The sequence below is a fragment of the Oncorhynchus keta genome, chromosome 26, assembly GCF_023373465.1.
Source record: "Oncorhynchus keta strain PuntledgeMale-10-30-2019 chromosome 26, Oket_V2, whole genome shotgun sequence".
NCBI lineage: Eukaryota > Metazoa > Chordata > Actinopteri > Salmoniformes > Salmonidae > Oncorhynchus > Oncorhynchus keta.
The window spans coordinates 26,543,368-26,569,092 of NC_068446.1; the positions used below are offsets into that span (position 1 = coordinate 26,543,368).

The window sequence follows — 25,725 nt, forward strand, 5'->3', positions numbered from 1 at the left end:
AATCAGCCTGTCCTTCTATAGCTCCTCCCACCAGCCTCCTCGGTATGTGTGTGTTCCTATAGAAGTTTATTTGTCCAGAGATTAGCCACAGAAATGTTCTCATCACTCTGTCCCAGGCCCTGAGTTTCAAAGCATTGTGGGACCGGGTTGTCCAGTCAGCATGAGGAGTCTTTGTCCAGAGTTGGATTTGCATTCTGGAGGGCAGTCTGTGGTCCGCCTACAGACACTTTCTGAGGGGATTCACTGGGGCTCTAGACGGCTGGACAGGACCAGAGGCAACCCACTGAATAGCTGGCAGATCCTTTAGGAAGCCTCAAAACAACTCAATGCCAGACCAGAAAACAAACACACAGTTTAAAACCCACAATTCTGCAGGACAAAGAGTATGCTCATGCTAATAAAGTGAACTCTAACTCATCAAAAGACTGCCGGAGCTTGAGTGACATCACCAAAGCGCCCCTGCATCCCGTCAATCAGGATCTCTTTAGAGCCCCTGCCACCCCCGTGCCCCAGCCAAACTCTGGCTTAGCTCCTCCAAAGCTTTCAGTATGGATTCTAAGGATTGATAAATATTTTATAACTCACTAATAATTAGCTATTGAAGTGTTGCAGAGGATTTTCACTTAAATCAACTGGATGTATTCATTACGATTCAGAGATTCTTAATTACAATAGTAATTGCAACGCTACAGCAATACCTGGTGCAATAGTTGAAAATATTGCTGAAATGTGAAAGAATGTTAGTCACTATCTATGTTAGGTGTGCTTTTCTGAAGTCTATCGTCATTCCAGTATCTCTCTTTGCTAAGTGTTTTGGACACATACTCTCCTCTCCACCTTGTTGCATTTTGGCAGAGAGGGAGTGATTGGCAGGCTGTGTGTGGGGGGGGGGGTCTGCTCTGGCCTGCTGCAGCTCCTGCTGCGTCAGGCACCTAGATACACTTAACTAGATAGGCTAATGGATTGTTTGTATGGATGTGCTGAGGAGGCAATTCTCCCCATGCCAACTGGAAACCTGGTCCAACAAACCATGTCACTGGAGGAAGACAAGGAGAGGAGAGAGGAAAAGAGAGAGCTAGGCCCACATCTCTTCAATCTGGTAGTCTGGTACTTTCATCATGCATAAGGTAATAAGATACTTGGCTGTCTTCCATCTTACTGTAGGAGGAGGTTTATCTCCACAGAAAAGATATGCAGCAGGACATCTAGAAAGATAATCCCCATAAATTATAAACACTTATAAACACACCTACACACATGCCTCTGTGTGGAGATGGAAAACAGTTGAGGAGGAGCAGGAGGAGTAGGAAGAGGGGGAGGAAGAGGAGTTGAAAAGGAAGAGGTGTGTGAAGGTGACTGAATGAGTCATCATTGCCTACTCCTTCCCTTCCCATCTCTGGGTCCAGACCTCAAATGCCAGCCCTGGGGGTAACCTGAGACCCAGCCATCCTAGCCATGTTGAACCAGCGAATGAGCAACACTTGATCCTGGGGTTAACCTGAGACCCAGCCATCCTAGCCATGTTGAACCAGCGAATGAGCAACACTTGATCCTGGGGGTAACCTGAGACCCAGCCATCCTAGCCATGTTGAAACAGCAAATGAGCAACACTTGATCCTGGGGGTAACCTGAGACCCAGCCATCCTAGCCATGTTGAACCAGCGAATGAGCAACACTTGATCCTGGGGGTAACCTGAGACCCAGCCATCCTAGCCATGTTGAACCAGCGAATGAGCAACACTTGATCCTGGGGGTAACCTGAGACCCAGCCATCCTAGCCATGTTGAAACAGCAAATGAGCAACACTTGATCCTGGGGGTGGCAGGCAGACTGTAAATACACTACTACAATGACAATGTCAGTAACAGAGAGGGGTGCTGATGGGATGGGGAGGGATGCCGGCCCCACAGACCCCCACTCCAGTCCCCCTATAATCTCTGGCCCCCACAGACCCGCCACTCCAGTCCCTCTAACATATCTGGCCCTCACAGACCCCCAAACATCTCTGTACAACATAGACAGGTATGTGTTATATAGTGTAATCTTTCATGTCTCATTATCATAAAGTCAATTATAATCATATTCATAACCACAATCTAATCAGGCTCACAGTTGTCATCATTACCATAATCCTACCTATCATTGGAGCTAGAACTTACTATTCAAGCCCGTTAAACTAAATTGCTCAGAAAAAACAGCTAGAATCAGATATGTATCTATGTCTTTCTACTCCACAGGTTCTCTTTTGTGTGAGCAAAGAGATAATATCCTATCTGTCATTCTAAGTAAAAAAGTGTATTGTTTGCTTGGCCCTCCGTGATACATTCAGCTTTGGTGGAATTTAGCAAATTCTCCCTCCTCTCTTCTCTTGTCCCCTGCTTTACAAGTACCAAGAAACCTGCCAGCCTCCCATCTCCCAGCCCCTTGAGTCCAAAGCCAAGAGAGAAGGTCCATGCCAGCCTCATGCCCCCCAGCCAGGCAGCCACTCAGCCACAGAAGCCAACCACAGAGCTGCACAGAAGAGTCTTGAGAGTTCTTTTGTGGGTGTCATTAATAGAGAACCCAAAGACCTAAGATAACAGGTTTTATATGACAGATGAGACCTACCAATATTATTTTTGTTGCATGTGTCCTGTGATGTAAATGAATGGTGTGAGGGATGGTCATGTGCCCAAGTGGTGTCATCATGGGCCTTAAGAGGTGTGTCATATTAGTACAGTCCTATGACAGGTGAAGTATGAGTGGTGGGTGAGGCACTGACTCACGATGGCACTGATACGTGGCCCGTGCAGCTGTGCGTGCAGGATAGCGTCATTGACGTGGTTCCTGATGCCCTGCAGAGCCAGCTCCAGGTCGTGGCCTTCAGCCAGGGCCCCTGTCATTTCCTGCAGCAGGGCCACGTAGCGCCTCCAGGGCCCGTCCAGCTCCGAGAGCCCTACCAAGCAGCCCCGCATCACATTCAGACACAGTCCTCCACACGGCCGGATCAGGGTCAGGCCCCTGCAGTGGGGGCAATACTGCATCCTCACCAGAGCCCGCCCACACTCCCTGGCCAGCCCCGCCCGCTCTGTGGCGTTCAGCACCTCTGCCCCTATCACCAGCGCCTGGCTCAGTGCCCGTCCTGCATTCAGAGCGCGGGTCAGCCCCTCGGCCAGGACACGGGGGTGGGACCCAAATGGGTTGACATCCTGGCGTGTCATGCGCAGACACTCGCTGTGCTCAGAGGAGGGTGGGGCCGAGGCCAGCCCAGGGTTGATAAGACGCCGGTAAACCAGCGGGAAGAGGTTGTCGTAGAAGCGGTGCACGGAGCGCTCCATGGAGGTGTTGCCGTTTCCTCCCAGGAAGAGAGAGAGGTCGGAGAAGAGGTCTGCCACCAGGGGGCGAGCGTCCTGGGAGAGGGGCTCATAGGCACTGTCAAACAGACCAGTGGTCAGGTTCAGAGTGAAGGATAGCAGAGACTGGAACGTGTCTGTACAAACAGAGAGAGAAAAGGAGAGACAGAGGGATGGTGAAAACACATTGTAAAAATAAATTATCTTGTCTTTTATGTTATGAAAGGGATAAAAAAAAAGTTTTTCTTATTGTGTGCATGTACCTGTGAAAGGTATTCTTGTGTGTGTGTGTGTGTGTGTGTGTGTGTGTGTGTGTGTGTGTGTGTGTGTGTGTGTGTGTGTGTGTGTGTGTGTGTGTGTGTGTGTGTGTGTGTGTGTGTGTGTGTGTGTGTGTGTGTGTGTGTGTGTGTGTGTAATATGATTGTAGAGGGATGGGGGGGTTCTGAGTCCAGTTGGGATGTCAGTCTGATGGCATTCTGACAGATGTAAGAGAGACAGCAATACAGTAATATATACACACACACATACAAACACACACACACACACACACACAGTCACCCAGAGTTCTCGCTAATGTCCCAAGGTGTAATATTACTCATCACAGATGCATGCTATTGTTCCTGTCTTATTGCTTTCGGCGAGTAATTCTAGGGAAGACATTCTGTGTGTTGGATGATATGTGTTCGGTGTGCTGTGTCAGTGCTCACAGAGAATGAGAAGTCAATGTGTGTGTGTGTGTGTGTGTGTGTGTGTGTGTGTGTGTGTGTGTGTGTGTGTGTGTGTGTGTGTGTGTGTGTGTGTGTGTGTGTGTGTGTGTGTGTGTGTGTGTGTGTGTGTGTGTGTGTGTGTGTGTGTGTGTGTGTGTGTGTGTGTGTGTGTGTGTGTGTGTGTGTGTGTGTGTGTGTGTGTGTGTGTGTGTGTGTGTGTGTGTGTGTGTGTGTGTGGCAGATACAGTATATAGAGGGACTATCTACACACTGAAAGGTGAATGAGAACTTCTAGCTCCTTACATACCGACCCATAAACCAGACATCTTGTCATTGCTTCGTGATTAAGGAAATGGACAGGTGACCAGAGACTTAGTGGTTCCAATTAAAGCAGACCAATCACTCAGCTTTGGCTGGGAACCTGTCTGTGTCATGCACTTCCATTTGGCTGATAGCTGCTACTGGACATCGCCGGCATGGAAGACAGACATTAAAGCCCATGATGGGTTAGATATACAGTACAGTATACTGCCTAGTATAACTTTCACTGGGTGAAAGTCCCCCCATCAACACAGAGACAGAGACATTTTAACAGGAGCATTAGCTAATACTGCCATCAGCACATAGGCTAGGCCTATTCAAAGTGCTCAAACATAAAAATGGATAGCCTACACATATATATTTTGTTTATATACATCATGGAGAAACATACTAAATATACAAAACATTAAGAACAAAATATTACATGACATAGACTGACCAGGTGAATCCAGGTGAAAGCTATGATCTCTTATTTATGTCACTTGTTAAATCCACTTCAATCAGTGTAGATGAAGGGGAGGAGGCGGTTAAATAAGGACTTTTAAGCCTTGAGACAATTGAGACATGGATTGTGTATGTGTGCCATTCATGGATTGTGTATCAGTGCCATTCATGGATTGTGTATCAGTGCCATTCATGGATTGTGTATCTGCGCCATTCATGGATTGTGTATCTGTGCCATTCATGGATTGTGTATCTGCGCCATTCATGGATTGTGTATCTGTGCCATTCATGGATTGTGTATCTGTGCCATTCATGGATTGTGTATCAGTGCCATTCATGGATTGTGTATGTGTGCCATTCATGGATTGTGTATCTGTGCCATTCATGGATTGTGTATCTGTGCCATTCATGGATTGTGTATCTGTGACATTCATGGATTGTGTATGTGTGCCATTCATGGATTGTGTATCTGTGACATTCATGGATTGTGTATCAGTGCCATTCATGGATTGTGTATCTGTGCCATTCATGGATTGTGTATCTGTGCCATTCATGGATTGTGTATCTGTGCCATTCATGGATTGTGTATCTGTGCCATTCATGGATTGTGTATCTGCGCCATTCATGGATTGTGTATCTGTGCCATTCATGGATTGTGTATCTGTGCCATTCATGGATTGTGTATCTGTGCCATTCATGGATTGTGTATCTGTGCCATTCATGGATTGTGTATCTGTGCCATTCATGGATTGTGTATCTGTGCCATTCATGGATTGTGTATCTGTGCCATTCATGGATTGTGTATCTGCGCCATTCATGGATTGTGTATCTGTGCCATTCATGGATTGTGTATCTGTGCCATTCATGGATTGTGTATGTGTGCCATTCATGGATTGTGTATCAGTGCCATTCATGGATTGTGTATCTGTGCCATTCATGGATTGTGTATCTGTGACATTCATGGATTGTGTATCAGTGCCATGCATGGATTGTGTATCTGTGCCATTCATGGATTGTGTATCTGTGACATTCATGGATTGTGTATCAGTGCCATTCATGGATTGTGTATCTGTGCCATTCATGGATTGTGTATCTGTGCCATTCATGGATTGTGTATCTGTGCCATTCATGGATTGTGTATCTGTGCCATTCATGGATTGTGTATCTGTGCCATTCATGGATTGTGTATCTGTGCCATTCATGGATTGTGTATCTGCGCCATTCATGGATTGTGTATCTGTGCCATTCATGGATTGTGTATCTGTGCCATTCATGGATTGTGTATGTGTGCCATTCATGGATTGTGTATCAGTGCCATTCATGGATTGTGTATCTGTGCCATTCAATCCATTCAGACATGGATTGTGTATCTGTGCCATATATGTTCTGGCTATGCCGGCGGAGATAATAAGAGTACATGGCCATCAAGGCTAGATCGTTCTTCAATATGTTCAAATGTTAACAGATCATCAGCAGGCTCAAATAATAATCACAGTGGTTGGGTTTTTCACACTCAACAATTTCCCGTGAGTATCAGGACTGGTCCACCACCCAAAGGACATTCACCCAACTGTGGTAAGCATTGGAGTCAACGTGGGTGTTACGGATACAAGTATCCTGTGTGTGTATCCTGTGTTTCTTTTCTCTCCTTCTCCCGTCACAGGTGACAATCATCATTCCCCAATCAGTCACCAATCAGTCATCAATCAGAAGACACCTGCTCTTTTTCCCTTACCCTATCACATTCCCTTTCCCTTGGTTTAAAATCCCTGTCAGTTGTTTTCTCGTGAGCTTGATTTCTCTGTGTTTCAATCTTTCTGTGTCTCTTTCGCTCAATTTCTCACTATATCTCACGCTATATATATATATATATATATATATATCTCTTTGGATTGAGCTCTCTTTTGTTTTTGCAACTACATGTCACTTTGTCCCCACCTGTGAGTATTGTTATAGTGTTTGACTGTTTGTTTGATGGTGGGAAAAGGGGGTACCAAGACAAGTTGCCTATGGGCATACATTACCCGTAGGAATACTTTGTCTAAAACCCTAGTTAGAACTGGGCGGACCACCCGCTGTATTTTTGGTTAATTAGTTAGCTGTATTGAAGTAGGCTAGTCTCGCTTGGGTGTTTTGGGATATTTGTGTCTTTCCTTGGGTCCAACTCCGCCCCTTTTCCTGCCCCCCTTTACCGTGTGTTTAACAATAAACACGGATTGTTTGACGGTAATTTAGTTGTCTGGTTTTTCGTTCTAACTGTTACTTTTCACTATTATACTTTGCATGAGTTATGTTATGGGTCTCATTACCATCCCCCCCTAGACTGCCTGGCCAAAGGGATTTGTAACAATGGGCCAGCATGGAATGCTTTTGACAACTTGTAGAGCCCATGCCTGACAAATTGAGGCTGTTCTGAGGGCAAAAGGTGTGTGGGTCGGGTTGCAACTCAATATTAGGAAAGTATTCTTAATGTTTTGTACACTCAGTGTATATGTAGTTAGGATATCATAAAAGCACTTGGTTGCTCTAAAACACCCTTACTGTAGGTGACTCAGCAGAAGCCTGGTCCACGCCTTAAATCACAGCAGTCTATAATAGACTTTGCAGCTTTCATAAATGAGAGAATTTCACAATTAACTAAATTAACATCATTCAAATGAATCATGGTGGATTTCTGTGCTTAGGCAAACATTTTTAGTTTTATTTCACCTTTATTCATCTACAGTTTAGAAAGAACCTAGGCCCTGGTGAACTGATTGACTGGGCATTCCCTTGCTGGAGAATCTGTCAGTTTGAGTGGAGTTTTCCTTTAACCCTATCTTTGGTATTTGTTTCATTAGTCCATTGTTGACTAAATACATCATACCGGATTATTTCTGTATTTTGAATGTCACATCTTAACTTGATTGCTGACAAGCAAATCATTTTGGGACCGTCAACAATGGTCCAATGAAACAAATACCAAAAGATAATTGAGGAAGAATTTTCCTTTAAATTGAGAAACCCTGGTACTATTCTTGGACCCCATGCTGAGTAATAGGTGTCTGTAATAATGCTCTTTAACACCTTACTTGAACCATGTGTCATAAGTGTGTAATGCATTTATAAAGACAGCATGACATAAGGGCTTGGTAATTCATGACCAATGTCCTCTAGGACAATCTGTCTCTGCTCTCTCCCTAACTCCTAATCTGTATTCCCAGGATGTGGGGTTTAGTAAAGTGGAGGGGGATGAGGGGGTGGAGGAGGGGGACTAACAGGTGGAGCTGCAAGGAGTGTTCGTTTGGTGACATCATCACTGTCATTCAACTACTTAGAATTCACAAATGTGTAATCAATGTACGGACGTTCAACATATTAAATGACATAGGTGAAGTAGGCCTACCAGCAAACATTGTCAATGCAATACATTACCACTAATGGAGTTAGCTTGTGGGGAACGGGATGACCACATTGAAAGCTTCTATGATGTTGCGGTTGCCAGATATTTCCCACTGAGTAATGAGCAATTGGATTGCAGATGGGAAACCAGGCAAAATGTTTTTTAATGTTCAAAAGCTCCACAGAGAGAACTAAATTCACTGATGGACTTTTACCCTCCCACACACATTCATTTGAGAATGACACATTCCTGAAGCATACTCAGACATTAGGCATCTGCACACTTGTATATGGCTCTTTCTATATACTAGGATACCAGTGAGGATTCCCTACGCTGGAAAACTTGATACAGCTGTTGATAAGTCGCTGATAATAATCTGGAGGGAAAAAATCATGTCATTAAAATATAACACGTAACACACATAAAAAAGTATGTGGACACCTGCACGTCAAACATCCCCCTCCTTTGCTGCTATAACAGTGTCCACTCCTCTGGGGAGGCTTTCCACTAGATGTTGCAGGGACTTGCTTCCATTCAGCCACAAGAGCATGAGTGAGGTTGGGCACTGATGTTGGGCAATTAGGCCTGGCTCTTAGTTGGCGTTCCAATTCATCCCAAAGGTGTTCGATGGGGTTGAGGTCAGGGCTCTGTGCAGGCCAGTCAAGTTCTTCCACACCGATCTCTGAAAACAATTTCTGTATGGACCTCGCTTTGTGCGCGGGGGCATTGTCATGCTGAAACAGGAAAGGGCCTCAACTGTTGCCACAGTTGGAAGTACAGAAACATCTAGAATGTCATTGTAGCTGTAGCGTTAACATTTCCCTTCACTGGAATTAAGGGGCTTAGACTGAACCTTGAAAAAGAGCCCCAGACCATTATTCCTCTTTCACCAAAGTTTACAGTTGGCATTATGCATTCGGACAGGTAGCGTTCTCCTGGCATCCGCCAAACCCAGATTCGTCCATCAGACTGCCAGATGGTAAAGCGTGACTCTTCACCCCAGAGAATGCGTTTCCACTGCTCCAGAGTCCAATGGCGGCGGACTTTACACCACTCCAGCCGACACTTTGCATTGCGCATGGTGATTTTAGGCTCCATGTGGCTGCTCGGTCATGAAAACCCATTTCATGAATCTCCCGACAAACAGTTATTTTGCTGACATTGCTTCCAGAGGCATTTGGGAATTTGGAAGTGAGTGTTGCAACTGAGGACAGACTATTTTTTTACGCGTTACAACACTCGGTGGTCCCGTTCTGTGAGCTTGTGTGGCCTACCACTTCACGGCTGAGCCGTTGTTGCTCCTGGAAAGTTTCACTTCACAGCTCTAGCAGAATAGAAATTTGACAAACAGAAAGGTGGCATCCTATGACGGTGCCACGTAGAAAGTCATTCTTTAGTAAGGTCATTCTACTGCCAATGTTTTTATATGGAGATTGCATGGCTGTGTGCTCGATTTTATACACCTGTCAGCAACGGGTGTGGCTGAAATAGTCGAATCCACAAATTTGAAAGGGTGTCTACATACTTTTGTATATATAGTGTATTCAATCGCATTCAAGAGTTGATTTAACTTATGTTTAACCCTTTCTCATAGTTGGAGTCTTGACGAATTTGTGCAAAATCATGTTAGACACAAAACATTACTTTTCTGTCCTTGCATTTATGGGAGTGTAAGTTGTCGTTATAATCATATATTAAGCATTAATCAGTTAAATTAGGCATTGAATCCTAGATCTAGCTGTCGGGACAGTTTTTTTTCTATAGAGATCTCAGAAATGCAGTGGGGCGGCAGGGTAGCCTAGTGGTTAGAGCGTTGGACTAGTAACCAAAAGGTTGCAAGCTCAAATCCCCCAGCTGACATGGTACAAAATCTGTCGTTCTGCCCCTGAACAGGCAGTTAACCCACTGTTCCTAGGCCGTCATTGAAAATAAGAATTTGTTCTTAACTGACTTGCCTAGTAAAATAAAGGTAAAATAAAAATAAATAAAAAGTAAGTATGCTATAGCACGTGTCAAAAACCTGTTGGCAGTGGTGACCTGTCATTTAGCAAAATATAGGCTTGCCTCTTTTGCATGTTTATTTTGGCATTAATACTAGTCGCATATTAGTTTGTTAACAAATATATATATATATATATATATATATATATATACACAGTGGGGCAAAAAAGTATTTAGTCAGCCACCAATTGTGCAAGTTCTCCCACTTAAAAAGATGAGAGGCCTGTAATTTTCATCATAGGTACACTTCAACTATGACTGACAAAATGAGAAAAAAAATCCAGAAAATCACATTGTAGGATTTTTAATGAATTTATTTGCAAATTATGGTGGAAAATCACTTTATATGTACAGTAGCTTTGATTGGACTGATCATGTCAAAATCATACTTTCAAAATCTTAGCTAGCAGTCATTTTCCATCCTTGTCATTTGAAGAGATATAATGAAGAGAAATTATAGATAAAACGTACCGGTGCTCATCGGCCATCAGACATAAACATTACACAACAAGTTGGAAATCGCAAATTCAACAATGAGTGGTTTGGAAGGAAGTGAGAATAGCACAACAAGGTGAGTGGAAAAATGTATTGTATGCTGCTGCATAAATCATGTAATATACCAGGGAGATATGTATACTGTAGCTAAGAAAGTAATACTGAGTGTATGTTGTGTTGGTAGCCCATGTGCCTCCTGCTAATAATTTGTTCCGTTTTCCCCTCTTAATTTCGCCTACTGTTCTGACTTGGTGGTGCACATGTAGCCTATAGCCTGTTTTAGAGAAATGTAACGTTAATCATTGAATATTGTACAAGTTTTCATTGTCTGCTTATATATTTGTCCTACAGTTCTGACTTGGTGTACAGGGAGAATACTGTAAGACCGGCCCATACAGCTTGCCTCTTATCTACTCATCGTTCCCTTATGCCATAGTTTGTCTATCTCAATTGTAAGTATAACCCACGTTTGTTTAAACAAATCAGCCATATCAGCAATGGTTTTTTTAAAGTCAGTAAATGAGGCTGAATTAACTGTTTCGCTGCCAGACAAGGCTCGACTGATAGTCAGGTGGAGCAGTGGTAAGGTGTTGGGACTTTGCTGTAGGGACAGCTTTATGTAGGCCCTAACAGTTTTTGGGCACTGTTTGTCACCATTATAGCGCATAGTGTTGTGTTGTGTTAGTGGCTTTGCTGGCATGTATAATTTTTAAAATATATTTTGTGTTTGCCCCACCGAGATTGAAATGCTAAAATCGCCACTGCCTGCGGGCCGATTCCGGTCCGTGACACATTTCAATCTGGCCAGCGCAATGACTAGGGTTGTCAATTCATTTCGGGCGGCTTCCATACCACTCTCCATGCGCTGCAAGCACTGCCATCATGCTACAGCTTACAGAAAATGGCATCTAGGTTGTGAAAAAGTTATACGATACAGGATTCACGCGTGGGTATAAATTACTACTAAAGGACGCACAAGCGAGTATAAAAGAATCAACAGTTGAGTCATCTACTTAATGAAATTACAGCCTGATGCGCTCGCATTGGTGAATTCAACGTCATTTGTCCTGCTTACGTGTGTCCCGTTTACAGCACGCTTCGGAGGGAAAATACATTTTGTGTGCACCATACAGCAACGCTGCGTTCAACCGCAATGGTGATCGATGCAATGCAAAAAATATATATAATTTCCGTTTAAATGTTACAACAGCCTCACTACGTTTTTGTTATTTGGAGTTTAAAAGTTGATTAGGGACGCAGCTTATAATGCACATCTGTAAGCACAGCAGCAAACGCTGGACAAACATTATTTCTCTTCTTTTGTTTAAATATGTTAAAATGTTACATACAGCATCCTACCAGTGTTGTGTTCGAGACCACATAAAGCGAGACCATTCAAGACCAAGACCGGAGCAAATCGAGTCTGAGTCAAGAACAAAGAGACCAAGTCCGAGACCAAGTCAGAAAAATGCCAGTCCAATTCAAGACCATGATTGTAATTTGGTCAAATCGCCACAATAATTAGACTTCAAAATGTCCAGTATTTCTGTGTTCATAATTCAGAAGAACATATGGATTCTTTAGACATTCAGAATGGTGAAAACAAATTCATGCTGGAGGCAAATAGACACTCTACTAATTATTACTAACCCGAAAAATGAGGGCCTTCTACGCCTTATATATAAAATAATAATAACAATAATCATTTATTATTTTCAATGACATTCTGATTTAATCTCTTCGGGTTTTGTTGATTGGGATAGGTTAACCCTTTCCTTTTTTGAAAAAAAATGTGGGGGTCAAAACCTGCCCTGAATGACGGGTCGCCACTGCTCCTACATGAGTGTTCTGTTATTACCGTTGCTGTCCTTTCAGCATCACAAACCTGTCACACACTGAAGGCCTAGGTCCAATAGGTTCACCACTGCGCAAACATGTCTATAATATATATAAAGGCTGATCAGGTATTAATGTTTCAAGGAGTGTGTGTGTTTGACCTGGTGAAGAGGTTTTATGCACTTACTTACTGGAAGCTGATAATTATTCGTGTTTTACGGCTGGTCTCAGAAAGAAATGATGAGTCCTCACTGTTCAAGACCGAGTTCAAATGTATCTGACACCGAGACACTCAATGTGGTCTTGAGTACTATAACACTGCTATCTACATACTGTAACGACATCATGAAGGGGCATATTCTTTCAAATAAAACAGTGGCAAGTTTGATCGCAGTTGTATGCAACAACAAAAAAGTAAAAACAAACATAATAGGCTTTGTCTGGCCAACACATTTGTTGTGTTTTTGCAATATGGCCCATGCCCTGATTTAGTTGGGCATCCCTGTGCTACGGGGTGGAAACAGATTTCATTGCCACACAAATCCCCACAAAATTATGCCATTGCAAAATGAAAAAGTCACCTTACCTTGATACGTAAAAACTAAATCAATACTGTGATTTAATGTGGTTATTCAATAATTATCCATAATACTTGCGCGTTTGGTATTGAGCTGTTTAATTAAGCTGTGATATTTTCACATCATCTGATCCAGTAAGACATTTTCTGAATGACAGTCAAGTGATGAACATCTGTTGTGATAGCGCATGCGATGCAACAACAGCTCAAGTGCTGGAAAAAAAAGCTATTCGTAAGGAATGTCCAGAATATTTTGTTCTCATTCGTTACGCAAGTGAAGACAGTTGTGCCTGGAGCCATGATGGATCTATTATCCCTAGCGAATTGATGTTGATCATCTGTTGTTGTCTGCTTGATTTACTGTGTCATTAGATTTAACAGAGAAAGCATCAAGGTAATGAGTTTGTGTTATCATATACAGTACCAGTCAACAGTTTGGACACACCTACTCATTCCAAGGTTGTTCATATTTTTACTATCTTCTACATTGTAGAATAATAGTGAAGACATTACAACTATGAAATAACACATATGGAATCATGTAGTACGGCACACTGCCCTAACCCATCTGGACAAGAGGAATACCTATGTGAGAATGCTGTTCATCGAATACAGCTCAGCATTTAACACCATAGCAACCTCCAAACTGGTCATTAAGCTGGAGACCCTGGGTCTCAACCCAGCCCTGTGCAACTGGGTCCTGGACTTTCTGACGGGCCACCCCCAGGTTGTGAGGGTAGGAAACAACATCTCCACCCCACTGATCCTCAACACTGGGGCCCCACAAGGGTTCGTTCTCAGCCCTCTCCTGTACTCCTTGTTCACCCATGACTGCATGGCCATGCACGCCTCCAACTCAGTCACCAAGTTTGCAGACGGCACTACTGTGGTAGGCTTGATTACCAACAACAACGAGATGGCCTATATACATTTGAATATCAATGCATTGGCAAGGCCTAAAAAGTGGCAATGGCCTATTTCTTTTTTTTTTTAAATCGCATGCTTTTATTTTTTTTTGGGGGGGGGGGTCTATATTAGGCCCTGTATGTACAATTATATAAATTATATACTTATATAACATTGAGGTACTTGAAAATTACAATGAAGTGCTTGAAAAAGTATTTGAATTTGACTTGCCAATGTCTGTATGAACCCTGCATAAAGGATGTATAGTCCTAGGCCCGTGTTGTATAGGTGGAGTTATCAGACAATTTGCATATATTCCTCTAAGTACACATGTGTAATTGCATACAAATCCCTTTTATTTTCATTTCAAACCATTTTTAAGTGTTGATCCCAATGCCCCATTATTTATAGAAAAACCCATTTGTGCAATATATTAAACAAAGACGCATATCGCATATACCCACGAACATCCACAAACATCATCACCGCGGGAGCCACACAGCCATCTCTCCGGGACAGCGTGATGATGAGGTTATTAATGGAAACCCTGGGTCCTTCTGGGCAGAGGAAGTCAACAGCTTTTGGGAACGTGTGAATGTCCAAGTATTTACACCTCATGGACAGGGGCCACTGCATCTGAGCCTCCAATGATAGAACAGTGCCAATACGTCCTTTCTTAATTATGCACACAACAAGACAGCTGATTGAGCAACACAAAGGAGTATCATATCTTGTAAAACATACAACTACTAGAGTTCAGTGAAAACTCATTTTCTACCGTCAATATAAATAACTTATAGACTTGCACTCCCTTCTAAGATGTATAGCCTACTGCACAAACCTCATTGCTACAGAACGGTTTTTAATTGGTTTATGTTGCATAGGCGTACATTTTTTAAGTAATGTTTTTAACAAATCTGAGCAATAGAGCTCGGCTTCCTTATTGATCAGAAAGTGATCTTGACTCAGAAAAGGTTTGTGACCGCTGGTATAAGGCTGCTTCTCCATGCACACAGCCAGCCACTGTGAGAGGTCACAGTCCATGAGCATAGCCCAGGTTTAGTGGACTGTAATGTTTCCCTGGTTGATAGGAGGTATTTGCTCATATTGTGGGAAAATGCAGAGGTGGACAGCAGCTGAGGACTGAGATGAGAACCTAATGAAAACATACATACAGAGAAAGACCAGAAGGGACACGAATTAGCCCTGGCCTTTTACAATGTACAGCTCATAGACATAACCTGACTGACCACTGTACTATAGTACTGTACAACTGGCCATTCAAAACCCAGACCTTGTTTGTGAATTTGATCGTTTAGTTTTTTTTATTCCCAACATCTCAACAGCCCAACTTTGAATAATGTGGTTCAATGGGATGAGTACACAGCCTACACCTGAAATAGAGGTTATGGAACATGGTTCCAGGGTGTAGCAAGGGCACTGCCGAGTTGCTCTGCAGGGCCTCTCACTCTAATCTGTCTACTGCTGGCTCATGTAACCTTGGAGCTGAGTGGGATCAAAGGGACCAGGCAGAACAGGCTGTCTACAGCTTCCGGGGGCAAATTTATCCCAGCGTGACCAGCATGGACTCACAGCCACACCCCATACTCTGACACCGGGACACCTGGATATGAGGCAAACTGGAGACAGAGGTAGGAACTGATGTGTTACTCACATCATCCTAAATTCAAGAAAAAATATATACTGATCATCACAGACATATGATAGTTTAAAGGTTGTGAAATTGTGGTTATGTTTTTCACCTGATTTGCAGACACACAAAAACAGGATTGGAAATGTACTATGATAAATCATTTGACCATGCTCTATCTGCATGCTGGTTTCCAACTAAAGGGCTGGTTAAGACATTCCTGTGTGTGGGACACAGACCATTCCCATGGGGAGCCTCTGGGTGACCTTTACACAGACCGACTACAACCTACAACTGTAGTCACATTTCAGAAAAGACCCAACCACCTCAGGTTCACACAAATTAATGTCCAATTATGTGTGAGAGTCAGCTCCACAAGAACCTATCGTGAAGGTTAAGCCGCGCTGCAACTACCAGTATAGAGTTACAGAGACAGTGGCACACCAACGCAGGAACATACATACTCTGATCATTCACACACACACACACACTCAGAGAGACACACACAGCGCAGCACATGGGACGTGGGAAGGGCAGAACTGTAAATGTGATACTGGTCCGCACCTCCAGGTTTGTGGACGGAAGCTGGAGATCTTAAACCTGTGTGAGCCACAGACAGAGGGGTGGGTGTGGGAGCAGAGGGGTGCAATACTCTCTTTTCAAATTCAGGGTCACTGAATCAGGACTCTCCGCCTCTTTCCCCTTATGTGGACATATCCTAGCAACGGTGTCCCAAAAACAAGGGCATTTGATTTGATTTATTAGGATCCCCAATAGCCATGCTATTGGCGACAGCTAGTCTTACTGGGTTCTGACACATACTAAAAAAGACATTACAGACAAAATGCTTTACAATTTACAAACACTACATGTTAATGTTTATAAATGTATCTATCAGTTATGCATACATGTCAGTACATACACATAACAAGTAGGTCACATGGGGGAGAGGCGTTGTGCAGTGAGTTGTTGCTTTATTTGTTTTTTGAAACAAGGTTTGCTGTTCACTTGCACTATATAAGATGGAAGGGAGTACCATGCACGCATGGCTCTGTATAATACTGTACATTTCCTTGAATTTGTTCTGGACCTGGGGACTGTGAAAAGACCCCTAGTGGCATGTCTGGTGGGGTAAGTGTGTGTGTGTCAGTGCTCTGTGTAAGTTGACTATGCAAACAATTTGTAATTTCCCCCAAAAATATGTTTCTTAGAAATACAAGAAGTGACACAGAGAGAGACTGGCATGCATACTATTAATATTATCCCTCTGATTACAATGAAGAGCAAGACGTGCCGCTCTGTTCTGGGCCAGCTGCAGCTTAACTTGGTATTTCTTTGCAGCACTTGACCATATGACTAGACAATAATCAAGATAAGATAAAACTAGAGTCTGCAGAATTAGCTTTTTGGAGTGTGAGCATCTCTTTATTACGGACAGGCCTCTCCTCGTCTTTACAACCATTGAATCTATATACATTTTGACCATGACAGTTTACAATCTAAGGTAAAGCCAAGTAATTTAGTCTCTTCAATTTGTTCAACAGCCACACCATTCATTACCAGAATCAGCTGAGTTCTAGAACGTAGGTAATGATTTGTACCAAATCACTGACAACAACTATTTGTTATGGGTTTCAGAGACTTCATAAGCTGTGGTTGCTGATATGTAAATGGTGAATCACCACCATATATGGACACACATGCTTTGTTTAATGCCAGTGGAAGATCACTTGTAAAAAATAGAAAAGAGTAGAGGGCTTGAAAGCTGCCCTGCGGTACACCACACTTCAAATGTTTGACATTAGACAAGCTTCCATTAAAGAAAGCCCTTTGAGTTATTTTAGATAGATAGCTTTGAATCCACGATATGGAGGTTGAAAAGCCATACCACAAGTTATCTCAACAGGTTATGGTCAATAATATCAAAAGCTGCACTGAAATCTAATAGTATAGCTACCACAATCTTCTTCTTATCAATTTCTTTCAACCAATCATCAGTCATTTGTGTCAGTGCAGTACATGTTGAGAGCCCTTCTCTATAGCATGCTGAAAGTCTGATGTTAATTTGTTTACAGAGAAATATAATTGGATTTGGTCAAACACCATTTCTTCCAACAGTATTTTAAGAGCTGGCAGCAAGCTGAAAGGGCAGGGATTACTCAGGGATCATGCTCATCTGTGATATTATTAAGAGGTCGCTGAAGAGGACGCTGATGTTTTACATGCTACAAACCAACTGTGCTATTTTGTCATTTTTTTTGCGTTTGTTTGTAACCAATTTTTTAAAACTTATTTTGTACATAATGTTGTTGCTACCGTCTCTTCTGGACATCAGAACAGAGATAACTCACCTCATACTGGAAGAAGCTTTTTCCTTTAACAAGTCTGCCGAGAAGGATATACTAATTTCCCGGAAACAGGCCCAAATCCCCGTCATTTTCGTGAAGAAAAGACAGAAGAAAAGGGGAAAAGGGGCTGCTGTCTGAGAATCCGTAGGCCAGCAAGTAAACTCCCACTGTCATCCGTTCTATTGTCTATTGTGCAATCATTTTTAAATAAAATGTATGACCTACAATTAAGATGATCCTACCAACGGGACATTAAAAACTGTAATATCTTATGTTTCACCGAGTCGTGGCTGAACGACATGGATAATATAGAGCTGGTGGGATTTTCCATGCACCAGCAGAACAGAGAAGCTACGTCTGGCAAGACGAGGGGTGGGGGTGTGTCTATTGTCTATAACAGGTGGGGCGCGATGTCTAATATTAAAGAAGTCTCAAGGTATTGCTCGCCTGAGATAGAGTACCTTATGACAAGCTGTAGACCACACTATCTACCAAGAGAGTTATTGTCTATATTATTCGTAGCTGTCTATTTACCACCACAGACCGACACTGGCACTAGCACTGCACTCAACCAACTCTATAAGGCCATAAGCAAAAAATAAAATGCTAATCCAGATGGATTATATTATATGGATCCAGATGGTCCTTCTGTAGCTCAGTTGTTAGAGCATGGCGCTTGTAACGCCAGGGTAGTGGGTTCGATTCCCAGGACCACCCATACGTAGAATGTATGCACACATGACTGTAAGTCACTTTGGATAAAAGCGTCTGCTAAATGGCATATTATTTATTATTATTTAAGCGGCACTCCTAGTGGCCGGGGACTTTAATGTCGGCAAACTTAAATCAGTTTTACCAAATTTTTACCAGCATGTCACATGTGCAACCAGAGGGGGAAAAAAACTCAAGACCAACTTTACTCCACACACAGAGATGCATACAAAGCTCTCCCCCTGCTCTCCATTTGGCAAATCTGACCATAATTTTATCGCCCTGATTCCTGCTTACAAGCAAAAACTGAAGCAGGAAGTACCAGTGACTCGCACAATATGGATAGGTGATCAGATGACGCGGATGCTACGCTACAGGACTCTTTTGCTAGCACAGACTGGAATATGTTCCCTGATTCATCAAATGGCAATGAGGAGTATACCACCTCAGTCATCAATTTCATCAATAAGTACATCGACGATGTAGTCCCCACAATGACCGTACGTACATATCTCAACCAGGCAAAATCTGCATCGAGCTACAGGCTCAAGCTGCTGCTTTCAAGGAGTGGGATACTAATCCGGACACTTATAAGAAATCCTGCTATGCCCTCAGACGAACCATCAAACAAGCAAAGTTTCAATAACGGATTAAGATTGAATCCTACTACACCGGCTCTGACGCTCGGAGGATGTGGCAGGGTATGAAAACTATTACGGACCACAAAGGGAAACCCAGATGTGAGCTGCCCAGTGACAAGAGCCTACCAGATGAGCTAAATACCTTTTATGCTCGCTTCGAGCCAAGCAACACTTAAGCATGCACAAGAGCACCAGCTGTTCTGGATGACTGTGTGATAACGCTCTCAGTAGCTGATGTGATTAAGACCTTTAAACAGGTCAACATTCACAAAGCCGCGGGGCCAGACGGATTACCAGGACGTGTACTCAAAGCATGCGCGGACCAACTGGCGAGTGTCTTCACTGACATTTTCAGCCTCTCTCTGACAGTCTGTAATACCTACATGTTTCAAGCAGACCATCATAGTCCCTGTGCCCAAGGAAGATAACCTGCCTAAATGATTACTGCCTTGTAGCACTCACATCGGTAGCCATAAAGTGCTTTGAAAGGCTGGTCATGGCTCAAATCAACAGCATCCTCCCGGATACCCTAGACCCACTCCAATTCTCATTACCACCCAAAAAGATCCACAGATGATGCAATCCCAATCGCACACCTCACTGCCCTGTTCCACCTGGACAAAAGGAACACCTATTTGAAAATGCTGTTCATTGACTACAGCTCAGCATTCAACACCAATATGCCCACAAAGCTCATCACTAAGCTAAGGACCCTGGGACTAAACACCTCCCTCTGCAACTGGATCCTGGACTTCCTGGCGGGCCACCCCCAGGTGGTAAGGGTAGGCAACAACACGCCTGCCACACTGATCCTCAACACTGGGGCCCCTCAGGGGTGTTTACTTAGTCCCCTCCTGTACTCCCTGTTCTCCCATGACTGCGTGGCCAATCACGACTCCAACACCATCATTAAGTTTGTTGATGACACAACAGTGGTAGGCCTGATCACCAACAACGATGAGACAGCCTGTAGGGTTGGAGGTCAGAGAACTGTCAGTGTGGTGCCAGGACAACAACCTCTCAATCAATGTGAGCAAGACAAAGAAACTGATTGTGGAATACAGGAAAAGGTGGGCCGAACAGGCCCTAATTAACATTGACGGGACTGTAGTGGAGAGGGTTGAGAGTTTCAAGTTCCTTGGTGTCCAGATCAACAAACTGTCATGCTCCAAACACACCAAGACAGTTGCCAAGAGGGCACAGCAAAACCTATTTCCCCTCAGGAGACTGAAAAGATTTGGCATGGGTCCCCAGATCCTCAAAAAGTTTACATCTGCACCATCGAGAGCATCCTGACCGGTTGCATCACCGCCTGGAATGGCAACTGCTTGGCATCTGACCTAAGGCACTACAGAGGGTAGTGCGAACGACCCAGTATATCACTGGGGCCAAGCTTTCTGCCATCCAGGACCTATATAAAAGGCGTTGTCAGAGGAAAGACCATAAAATTGTCAGAGACTCCAGTCACCCAAGTCTTAGACTTTTCTCTGTTACTGCACAGCAAGTGGTACCGGAACGCCAACTCTAGGACCAAAAGGCTTCACCCCCAATCCATAAGACTGCTGAACAATTAATCAAATGGCCAGCGGACTATTTACATTGACACTCCCCCTCCATTTGTTTTGTACACTGCTGCTACTCGCTGTTTATTATCTATGCATAGTCACTTCACCCCTACCTACATGCACAAATTACCTCAACTAACCTGTACCCGCACACTGACTCGGTACCAGTACCCCCTGTATATAGCCTCATTATTGTTATTTTAATGTGTTATTTTAGTACTTTTTATACCAGTACCCCTTTTTGAACTGTATATAGCCTCATTATTGTTATTTTAATGTGTTATTTTAGTACTTTTTATAATTTTTTGCCCTGCCTGTACTTTAGTTTATTTGCTAAATATTTTCTACCACCTCTTTTCTAACTGCACTGTTGGTTAAGGGCTTTGCTGGTGGGCAGGGGGTGGAAACATTTCATGGTAATGTCTACAAAAGCTGCTGAATTCATTTGGGTTTACGCATGTGATATGTGATTTGATTGGATAACTATTAGTGTCACACAAGCAGCATAATGGAAAAAACAGCTTCTTGTTTTGTTAGTTTGTTCATGTGTACCTTATAGCATTAAAAGTACCATGGAAAATTACCACGCAAATGAATGGAAGTATTTGGGTCCTCTGAAACATCAGTACCAGTCAAAAGTTTGGACACACTTCCTCATTCAGGAAGAAGATTGTAGGAAATCATTACAGAAATAAAATCTATTTTATGTTTATATTCTTCAAAGTAGCCACTCTTTGCCTTGATGATAGCTTTGCACACTCTTGGCATTCTCTCAACCATCTTCATGAGGTAGTCACCTGGAATGCATTTCAATTAACAGGAGTGTCTTGTTAAAAGTACATTTGTGGAATTTCTTTCCTCCTTAATGCATTTGAGCCAATCAGTTGTGTTGTGACAAGGTAAGGGTGGTATACAGAAGATAGCCCTATTTGGTAAAAGACCAAGTCCATATGATGGCAAGAACAGCTCAAATAAGCAAAGAGAAACAACAGTCCATCATTACTTCAAGACATGAAAGTCAGTCAATTTCTTCAAGTGCAGTCACTTTCTTATATTTCCTTGATATAGGACAGACACTTCAACTTTATTCCTTGTCTTTTTTCCATTTAAATATTCTTATTTTTATACATAAATCGGTCCTCAAATTCAAATATCTAAATGATCCATGGTATGACATATTAAAGCAATTCTTAAAACAATTCAGGTCGGGTCCATTTTGGAACGGGTTCAACTCTTTGGTCCCGAGACGACCTCTAGCACAGATGTATCTTCTGCTTGGATAGTTCCATCTACTTTAAATGACTATTTGATTGTGTTGACAACCAAACACAATTCAATGTCACTAAATATCAAATCTGCAATCAACCAGAGCTTGAAATCCTTGGCCTATTGTATTGTCTATTTTTTTTGTTGAATTCTGGTTTGAATTCAATCATTTGCTGTTGATGACTTTGCAGATGCTACACTAAATAGGCCTACATAGCATCATTGATGATTGATAAAGTATGGTTAAATTTCATTTGCTCTGTTAAACCTACCGTTCAGAATTACTTTGATAGCAGCAGTGAATCTATTTAATTTTTATGTGGAGATCTCTCAACAATCATTCTCACGATTACACATTGGTAATAGTCAGTGACTAATATCATAGCTAAAAACCTTGGATGGGAGACCAAGGGGTAGCTGTAGACAGATCAATTCTCCAGTAGGAGGTGCTGCCCAGTCTAACTACTTTCTGATAGTAGATATAACATTGAAAATCTGACATTGCTTTAAAGGTACAAATTCAACATATTTTATACAAAGTTTGTCTATGTTGAAATTTGGCTTCCATGATGACATAATCCTGTCGTTGAAATTTCACCCTCAAAACAACAGTTTACATTGATAACTTTTTCAAATCCAATGTATTTACCACCTAGATTCCACGTCACAATACGTTAATATATGCCATTTAGCGGACGCTTTTATCCAAAGCGTCCGCTAAATGGCATATATATGTTGACAAATGACATTGAAACAACGTTGATTCAACCAGTTTGTCCCCAGTGGGCAGACACATGCTCATTGCTCACATGGAGGGCTCCAAACAAAAGACAATCGAAAACATTAACAAAACTTGTAAATGATGGTATGAAATAAAACAAAACTTGTTTCTCACAAGTGTAGTAGGTTGTGAACTATGCAAACAATGTTTCCACTTCGAGAATGAGAACGGTAAATGACTGTAATTAATACATGCATTAACAGAAATGAATGAAACCAAATGACAGGGATTAACGGTAAATTTACTACTGGTGACATACTACTGGTGACATACTACTGGTGACGGGGAATTGATAAAAAATACACAATCAAATGACAAACAATTTACACAAATGAAACAATTCATGTGCAAGAATTGTCGGGAGACAGCTGAGCGCATACTGGAGAGCTGAGTGTATTCTGGAGAGAGATGTGCCTATATCCTCCCCTTCTTGTGTCAACATTTAAAATTATATTCAAGACACATTATCTTCACATGTATTTTAGATGATTTTCACTGACAGCCTCAACTCAATAATCAGCTCGGCCTATTGTCAAGCCCGCTGCCCAAATTGTGGACTTCCCAAAAAGGCATAGGCCTACACTCATGTGATTTTAAACAATGCGCAATGTATTTTTTTAAGAAGCTAATGACCCTCTGGTGTTAAGTCAGGCTCTCTGGTGAAATATGTTTGAAAAGACAGGTGGAATTGTATCATTTTGGCAAATGTATTTCAATTTACTTTCAGACACAGTAGCTAGTATTCAGAGCTTGAATAGCCACAATTTTTATTCTTAAGTCTTTTTTTCAGTTATCAGGCCTGTTTTTACAAACGGTACGCTACCACATGGATAGTGCATTGCAGGCCAACACTGACCTAGGCTACTATTGTACTTTGCAGGGATAGGAGCGGGGCAGCAAATTTTTTGTTTTGTCTAGGGCGGCATATCGGCCAGGACCGAGGCTGCTCAGAGGACACTGTCCACATCACTCACTTACATCATCTGTCTCTTTTCAGCAGGGATAAAACCCCAAGAAAGCCTCCCTTTCTGAGAAGCCAGGGACCAGCCACTCTCTCTGTGAAAAGCAGAGCAGGACAAACCCACTATTCTTCACTCCCATTCAAGACACCTCGTTAGAGACAGATTGATTTCAAATGGTAACACATCTCCAGGGATACTCAGTGAATGTAAACATTTTTCACTCCCTTTCATTCATTGGTTCAAAACAAGACATACTGTGTATTCTCTACTCTAAATGGGAGAGAGAGAGAGCGAGTGAAAGAGAGAGAGCGCGAGAGAGAGAGAGCGAAGCGAAGCGGAGGCAGACATCGAGAAACAGAGACAAAGAGATAGAGCAGAGGTCAAGTTCTCTTTCTCTGAGAGATTATTTGCTTAATGTGAGGCCTGACTAAATGTTTGCTTTAAAAGCCAATATTGAACAGTACAAAGCCAATATCCAACACCACTGAAGTGGTTCTCGGATTCTCTCAACAAAACATCATAGTTTTTGATATATGATGGTCAAATATCATGTTACTGCTGAGTGTAATTTACTTGTACATTTTATTTAACTAGGCAAGTCAGTTAAGAACAAATTCTTAACAAAGACGGCCTACCAGGGAACAGTGGGATAGCTGCCTTGTTCAGGGGCAGAACGACAGATTTTTACCTTGTCAGCTCGGGGATGTGATCCATCAACCTTTTGGTTACTGGCCCAACACTCCAACCACAAGGCTACCTACAGCTGTAATAACATATCATTTTTGCCTTTATCAGAACAAAATACTTTTGGCTGCGTGTCGGATCAGAGCCCATTCCATTCAATGAGGTGAGACTGATTTTTAAGTAAATCAAAAGATGTAATTAAACCAAACCAAGTGGCAGTCACACTGACATGAAACATTGTTCATGGACTTCAGAATTGACCCCTTACTGAGGGGCGCAGAGGGCCAAAGTGGTCCCAAGGCTTTACACAGTGAATCTGTCCTATCTTCTCATTCTCCTGTCCCACATATCTATCTCCCTTACCCCTCCATCCTGTCCCTATCCTTACCCTGAAAGGCAGAGGCGTGGCCCACAATGAGGTACTTGAGCTCAAAGCTGTAGGAACGGATATTCTGGAGAGTCTCTCTGCGCACTGCTGCCTGGTAACTCTCCTCCATCTTGCGTGTGCAACACGACGGGCCTGCGTGCTTGCAGATCTGCAGCTCGCCATCTGGGAAAGAAGAGGAAAGCAAACTTGAGCATGACACAGACCTCAAATGTGAAAAACATAAACTAAGTGTGTTGGAAGCTTTGACCAAATGTGATTAATAATACTTACCGAAATAGTTGAGTAAATAAATGGTTCAAAGACATTGTTTCTCTACACTTCTACGAGTTCTCATATATACCCATCCCCTGTATTCAAGTTCCCTTTGAGTTAGCAAAGCTTCCTCTGCTACAATCTCATTTGGATGAGGTCCAGGGTGATTATACTGATTTATCTCCCATATGAAACTAATACACCAAGCTGGGACAGTGGAGCCAGAAATGAGAGTGAGAAAGAGCTTCAGAAATAGACTTTGGTTATCAGGCTGGCTGGACGTAGCTGAATCAAAGTCCAGATACAAAATCTCCAAGGGTGTAGAGAGGATGCAGAGGGAGTGATGCTCACCAGAGTTAACAACATGCTTACTTACAAACTCAACTGGGCCTAAGTCATTGCATGTGTCAATCATGAAGGAATTGTGGAAACAAATCTATCATGTAACTGATGACAGGTGACTTACAGTACATTC

At 42.6% G+C, this 25,725-nt stretch overlaps 1 protein-coding gene across 1 annotated transcript in view; it reads right to left on the minus strand.

Moving 5' to 3' along the window:
* The window catches only part of LOC118359157 (glypican-5-like), a 133,668-nt gene that overhangs the window by 105,894 nt on the left and 2,049 nt on the right, over nucleotides 1-25,725 (minus strand). Inside the window, exons 2-3 of the mRNA XM_035737470.2 lie at nucleotides 24,999-25,160; nucleotides 2,766-3,469 (exon numbers count right to left, since the gene is read on the minus strand). Coding sequence (XP_035593363.1) covers nucleotides 2,766-3,469; nucleotides 24,999-25,160 — 866 coding nt within the window. The remainder of the gene's footprint in view (nucleotides 1-2,765; nucleotides 3,470-24,998; nucleotides 25,161-25,725) is intronic.